The sequence below is a fragment of the Meleagris gallopavo genome, chromosome 1, assembly GCF_905368555.1.
Source record: "Meleagris gallopavo chromosome 1, MGAL_WU_HG_1.1, whole genome shotgun sequence".
NCBI classification, from domain to species: Eukaryota; Metazoa; Chordata; class Aves; order Galliformes; family Phasianidae; genus Meleagris; species Meleagris gallopavo.
The window spans coordinates 165619441-165626865 of NC_139404.1; the positions used below are offsets into that span (position 1 = coordinate 165619441).

The 7425-nt window shown below is 39.5% G+C and overlaps 1 protein-coding gene across 2 annotated transcripts in view; it reads left to right on the top strand.

The window, feature by feature from the left end:
• The window catches only part of COG3 (component of oligomeric golgi complex 3), a 31977-nt gene extending 24957 nt beyond the window's left edge, over nt 1-7020 (top strand). For both annotated transcript variants that reach the window (XM_085215826.1, XM_085215827.1), the window contains 4 exons: nt 852-927; nt 2531-2658; nt 3612-3710; nt 4907-7020. In XM_085215826.1, the coding sequence (XP_085071952.1) occupies nt 852-927; nt 2531-2658; nt 3612-3710; nt 4907-4936 (333 nt within the window). In that variant the 3' untranslated portion in view covers nt 4937-7020. The remainder of the gene's footprint in view (nt 1-851; nt 928-2530; nt 2659-3611; nt 3711-4906) is intronic.
• Nucleotides 7021-7425: the final 405 nt, after the last annotated feature.

The window sequence follows — 7425 nt, forward strand, 5'->3', positions numbered from 1 at the left end:
GGCACTACCCAACCTTGTCCAAATCTTTGAATAAAAGGCTTCGTCCAAAGCCTTGAATAAAATTGTCAGGTCATGCCTGTTCTTAAGGCAAGTCTTAGAGTATGGCTGTTAACTTTGTTAAAGATTTCTGTCTTCAACATGTTTTACTTAAGGGGAGTGCTTGCTGAGCAGGACTTTCCTTCCAAGTCCTCTCTGTAACAAAAGATCCTGACAAAACTTAGGCACTCGAGGAAGATCAGGCACCTTAGGGGACAAAAACAAAAAAAGTGTCCTTTTAGAATGCATTGCTTTGTAAAACCTACTGTAGGACTCAGGATTGCAAAACATCTTGAGATACAGCGGGTCACTCTGTGTGCTTTTCTGGAAAAAAATGGTCTTTGTGGATCTTTGTGTTTTTGTAGCATGAAGGCAACTCAGAAACTGGGGCTACAGCACTGTATGAACATCAAAAGTATCCCAGCTGCTGGCTTTTGGAAAGGGATGCCTAAAAGATCTATAGATGGGTTACTGAAGTGGATAGATTGTTCACGTGATTCTAGTCGTCCATTTGGGGAGCTTGACTAACCTGATTAAATATAAATCTCTTTTGAGGTTTCTTTGTATCCTTAGGTGCTGAAGCATCTTTGTAAATTTAATCCTGTTTTGAATTGTATGTTCAAGAAAGGATTGTGATTCCATTTCTGTCAAGCTGCTTCCCCTGTGTATTGTTGAGTCAGTGCAAGGAAAGGAGAGAGCAGAGAGGTCTGGTAAAATGCAGTATCTAGGAGATGTGTGCAATTTTTGTGTGGTCACCATGTTGTGATTGCAACCTAAAGAAACAAACATCATTTTGTTGATTGTAATTGTTTTAGGTGGCTGCTTTAAAAGCAATGGCTACTCAAGGAGGTCCCAAATACAGCCTTTCTCAGCAGCCTTGGGCACAACCAGGTATTTGCATTCTTTTACATTTATATTACTTTTGAGATTGTTGTAGGCTAACAAAGCCGTGTTCATTTACTTGTTTGAGACTTCCATTGCAAACTCATCAAGTGGAGAAAAAGACCATTTCCATTCACCATTTCTGGTAGAGCAATATAAGCTGCATTATATGGGACTAGAGAGTTCCAGTGTGTCATTTGTAGCTTTGCATGACTTCTAGAACACAGCAGTTGAAAAAGTTGATCAGATTAATTTGGTTCATGAAACTGACTGATTTGGAAAAATTCTAAGTACTCTCAACCTTTTTCTTGAAAATCTTGGCTTACATTTTTACCTATATGCCTGTTTACATACCATAAGATACTTCCAATAAGATATGCATTTAATTGGAGCACAGGATGAATGAATTGAGCATCTCTCAAGCTGTGACTGCTCTTGCATGAAAACAGCAATTCCACAGACAAATGAAGAATGTACTTAAGGGATTACTTGGTCACATTGAGATGAAGCTATTGCTTTTGTGGAAGGAAAGTGAATCCATACTGAAGCTTTTATTGGCTGTACATTTGGTAACTTCTTCATTTTCAGAACTCATCCGTGAATGCTTTGTAGGAACACTTGGAGTAGTTCAGTGTTCCTGGGTTTTGCTTTGCTGTTCATATTACAAAAATGTGCTTCTGATGATGTTGAGAAATCGTTTGTTCCAATTCGTACATTGGAACCTTCTATGGCATCATATTCTTAAAATGCAAATCCAACCATATTTATTCATTAATCATTGCTGCTTCATGGGTCAGATGCTCTCAAGGGCTAACTTGATCTTCCTCTTATTATTTCCTGCTTTGTCAGGGATATTCTTAATATTTGTCTGGAGATAATTGTGTACAGAGGCAGCAGATTTAAGCAGATCTTCTGTTGCTTTTTGACTCATTTGTCTAGGAAACCAGGAGTAAGCAGGAGAAAATTCAGATACTGTAGAAATTGAGGAGAAGAAAAAAACCACCAAAAGCATTAGTATATTAACTTTGTGAATTTAAAGCTACAAAATGTATTTTTCCATTACCCTTTAAGCAAAGATCCTGTAAAACCATTAAGATACTTAGCATAAAGAAAGAAGGTCTTGTCTGAGTGGATTCCTGTGTGGTTGAATTTAAAATTCAGATGTCTGTGCAAGCTTTCCTTGTGCAGATTACATCAGATGGGCAATAAAGGAGAATTTGTGATATGCTGTTCTCTGTACTAGCACAATTTATTCCCCAGTAGTTTCTTTTCTCTGGCAGTTTTCTGCATGGGTGGGAGTCTATAGAACTTTGTTTCTGACTTGAGGAACCTCAGGAGGATGTGGTGGCTGGCAGAAAAGGGTTGGATGCTCCTTCTGCAGGGAAGGAGGGGCTGATGTCTTGAGTAGGTCCTGAAAGACCAACGACATGTGTGGCGTGTTGTGGGCACACGATGGAGTGAATCTGTGCTGCCCACTCACCCCCTCTTCCTCTTTCAGTCCACCCTGTGGTTATGGTCAGCCCCAGTAAAGTAGAGATGATGTTTTGGAATGTGAATTTTAACTAGCAGAATGCCATTGCACTTCATTAAGTGTGTTTACTTTTACTTTCAGCAAAGATCAACGATATGGTCTCTTCCACTTACAAGACAATAAAAACAAAGCTGCAGTCAACGTTACGAAGCATGTCACTATACTTGTCCAATAAAGACACAGAGTTCATTTTGTTTAAGCCAGTTAGGGTGAGTAGTGCTACATCAGCATGTTTTTCTGTAGGTCTTGGACTTTCCTTTAGTTAAGACTTTAAGTACATTTTGTGGGATTGTTCACTTTGGATTTCTGGATGCATACTTATATGTATAATATATCTGTATAAGTAGACATATATATATGTAGGGAGTGTGTAATACATCATTACAGTGCACTGCTGTCAACATTGATCACACAAACTTCACTAACATCAACAAAAAAGAATTCCCCACACTGAAAATGAATGTAATATCTGAGCAACTACAAAGGTGGACGATTTATGCAGACACATATACACACATACTCTTGTTTATGTCTGTGTGAGTTTTCCTAGGCTAGCAATCCAGCCAGTTAAACACATGACAAATGCCAAGCACACATAGCAGTGAACATAGTATTGCAATCACTGTGGTATCCCTGATGAAAAACCTATTGAAAAGGCCTGTGAAATAAAAATATATATATATCCATGGTTTGTTTTAGCTTAAAAAGAATCCTGTACTGCTGTCTTGTATTCAGCCTGTGTAATGGACATTGCAAGGAAGCAGCTGGATTCTGTTCATTCTGCCACTTGGTCTGAGGTTGGTCTGTTACACATGGGCACTGGAAGTGGAGAGACTGATACAGATTCAATGGCAGACCCAATATAAGGAGCCAGACTTGAGTTTTAGGTTTTCAGGTTAAGTCTGTAGGATTTGGTGTTTCAGCTTAGCATGTGTTAGCTGAAATTTCTGTATTGAGCCAGCCTGGATTCCTTGGGGCTTTTTGTTGTGTTTTAAGAGAAAATGTTTTCATGTTCAGCCACTTCTCTCTGCCTGGTCACTTCAGCACCTATTCCATATACATCACATGTATTGTAGTTAATGTTTGACATGAGTTTTGTGGGTGGGTTTTGTGGTGTTTTTTTTTTTTTAATTTTAATTTTTTTTTTCCTTTTCTTTAAAAGAATAACATCCAGCAAATGTTCCAGAAACTCCATGCTTTGTTAAAGGAAGAATTTAGTAATGAGGATCTTCAGATTATAGCTTGTCCTTCAATGGAACAGGTCTGTACTGAATATATTAAAGCTCTCAGATTTATCAAGTGCTCTTTCATGTGTCTTTTTCAAACATTAACTTTTCATTTTTAGTGCTTTTTAGCATTCTGTATCTTTTTGGTTTTTTTTTTAATGCCCCTTAATCCCGGGTGATTAAACTCAGGGCTTTATCTGAACCTTCAGCTCTCAATTAAAAGTTTCTTGTTTGGTTGCTTCTCTATGAATATCCAATAGAGTTTTTTGTGGTGATTTATGTTGTTTGGGATTGGGTTCTACAACATCATGGCAGAGGCTTGCCTTTTTTGGGCATTGCCTTTTCAGAGAGATACCGCAGCTTGTGAATAAAACCTGCAGATGTGAAGGTAGTCTTGCTTTTGACAAATGCAACAAGCAGCAGCTTTAACATTTGGGAAGCAGAGTAAAGAATTATAAGGATTCATTTGAGGTAAATTGCACTGGGGAAATGTGCAGATTTCTATGGAAATGTATCCATGCATAATAAGATCTTTAGTCTCAGCGATGATTGGGGTTGAGAATTCTCCATTTTAGGATGCTCTGCCACAAACCAAGTCAGTTTTTTAAAATCTCTCTTTGACCTTAATGATCCAGGGAATGTGGCTGGAATTTTGATTGTTGCAGGCTGCCAATCATTAAACAGATGATCAAGCTGATGTGCTAGAGGAGTGAATGTGGCCTCAGGGGTGTGTGTTAACTATCCTGGAACACAGAGTGGGAGTGATACACTGGAAGGAGGTGGTGTTATCCTAGAAGAGTTGACTTCTTCCAACATTGTTTATCTATTTAAAGGTGAAAACATGAGGCAGATCTTGAATGTAGCTGTTCTGCCTAATGTAGGCTTTCACAGAATCATGGAATGGCCTGGGTTGAAAAGGACCACAATGATCATCCAGTTTCAACCCCTCTGCTATGTGCAGGGTCGCCAACCACCAGACCAGGCTGCCCAGAACCACATCCAGCCTGGTCTTGAATGCCTCCAGGGATGGGGCATCCACAGACTCCTTGGGCAACCTGTTCCAGTGCATCACCACCCTCTGTGTGAAAAACTTCCTCCCAGTATCTAACCTAAACCTCCCCTGTCTCAGTTTAAAATCGTTCCCCCTTGTCCTATCACTATCCACCCTCGTAAACAGCTGTTCCCCCTCCTGTTTATATGCTCCCTTCAAATATTTCACTTTGTCTTTCAGGTGAACTTACTTCTGTCAATATCCAAGTAGCTGGTAAGGCTGCTATTTAAGCATCCTTGGCTGAATGACAAGCAATGAAGGGGATGTGAAGACGTTTGCTTGAAGTAAATGAAGGATTTCCTCCCCCGTGCAGTCCAGTCTGCATTAAGACCCTCCAGGCTGCTTAACCCCGTTTTTGGAAAATGTTAAAAATCAGTTTTATTGATTTGTTAAGGTCTTCCTATTTGCTAGCTTGAGAAGAGGGGGGAAGGAACACAAAACAAACCTTTTGCTGATTACTCTTATGGATGCTCAGTTAACTGCCTTCTCCAAGTATTCTCAAATTTGGAGTCCTGTTTTTTGATGTAAAAAGCTTTCATACTTTAAGCTGATTAATACAGTGAAAAACAGCACTTTCAAAAACACTGGAAATTAAATGCAGGAATGAAATGGGAGCAGCAGTAGGTATTTTGCAAGGCTTGGAGATGGCACGTTGCTATGACCATTTGACTTAATGCTCCAATTTTAACACCTGTGAGGATCCTGGTAATCCACTCTGTGCTCGAACATAATTCAGAGGTTTTTAGTTGAGAAGACTGTTTTCCACATCTGAAGCACTTCTTGAAACACTGGGTGTGCTGTTGTTGTACTGTTGTGATTGGGAGCCGTGAGGTCTGACCTGAAGGTTCGTGCTCTGGCCTTACTCCATGTAAAGAATCTCAGATTCTTGGATTTGCAATGGAAAGCTGTGCAATACAATTCCTGTTGGTTCTGAGGGGACTGCGTGTTTTCAGCTGCTTTACAACAAAGCTTAGCATTGAGATTCTCAGGTACTTAGAGTTGTAGGTTAGCTGTGTTTTCGTTGCCTTACTGAGATTAACCAGAGGTGTTGTTTTGTTCATGGTGGACACTGGGACTGGAACTTGTACAGCCTCTGTGTGCTGGGCTGAGTGCTAATGGAGCTGTAAAGGGGATGCCAGGAGTGAATGTGCAAGCACTGTTAAATCCCTGTTGTAAGCAGGGGCTCAGTGACTGGTGAACAGTGCACTCTGGTCAGTATGCACTGATCATAATTTGGGAAAGCTGGTTGCAATCCACTCTGTCATTAATGGAATGAAACACTAAAAGCAGCTTCAGGGTATCTCAGTGTGTAAGTCTTTATTGTACAGCAGTGAGAAGGAAACATTTGGTGAAGTGCGTGACAGATTTTTAACTTATTTGTAAAAACTGTTTAGAAGTTTTAATTAAGTAGGCACTTCCATGCACATCAGTGGTGGTTTTGATTTAATGTTTTTTCCTGTAATAAATCATATGGCTGGAGTCTAAAATGGTGTGATTTAGAGCTACCGTGAGGAGTGGTGCAGCAGTGGTGCTGAGGCACATAAATGGTACTCATAGGACCTGACGTGACCCCTAAAATTAACGAGAGGAATTAACGAGGACGAAAACTTGCCCTTTCTTTTTACTCATGTAGAATTGCAGGCTGTAAAATAATGTCCAGTGCATTGTAATATATGTATATTTGTTTTTTTTATAAAGTTTTACAGAAGGATTGCATGGTCACTGTACAAAGCCATGGATGACTTCATACATTGTACAGAGAAGTTGTGAAGGGTAAACCTTTGCAGCAGTCACTCTTGTGTTTGGGGTTCTCTCCTGGAATACCCAGACAGCTCTAGGACAGCTGGTTGGAAGATTAGAAGAGCTATCAGTTTATACAGCCTGTTTGCTAAACGAACATTTGTTTAAACATGTACAGTTTCAGATATTTACGTTTACAAATAGTGTAAATACTTTCAAGAGATTAACTTAAGATGCTTTATATTATCTGACTAGAAACTTGCTGTTTTTAATTTTTTTAAATAAAAATGTTGCCTCCTATTTTGGTCAAAGAGTAAAGCTTTATTCTGTATCCTGAGGCTTGTCTGTCAAGATAACTGTAACACAGAGACAATAAATACCCTGTAAGCACAGGCGAGGAGTGCGTTACTAAGAAGTGGTGTTCCTTTTTAGCAGTAAGAGAATTGACTTCATTTGGCACAGATGTAGACCTGAGTGCTGAACATACAGCTAACTGTTGAAGTAATCTCTCATTATGGTTATAATAAAGTAAATTTGTATTTTCTTTACTGACAGATTTGTATCTTCTTTACTGACAGATGGTCTTGTGTGACTGAATGGTCTCTTTGTTTGGAGTTCTATTAGGGGGAAGAAACCACAACTGTAACAAGAACAGATTTAACTAGATGGCCTGTACTAAGAGTAAACTTGGAGGTTGTGGCAGGAAGCACAAGTATTATTTTATTTGTTAGTTCTTCTTGCTACCTGGTTGCTCACTGACTTACCTACTGCATGGTGTTTTTCTGGCCCTTCATGCCATCCAGAGGCTTGTGGTTTGTTCCCTGAAATGTCAGTGTGAAGCATCCCTCTACTCTCTGGTTTTGACATTGTCATTTGAATGAACCCATCTAAGGAAAAATGCTGCTTTCTTATGGAATCCATCTTCTGTCTGACTGGTGCAGGCAGATACGTGACCTTTG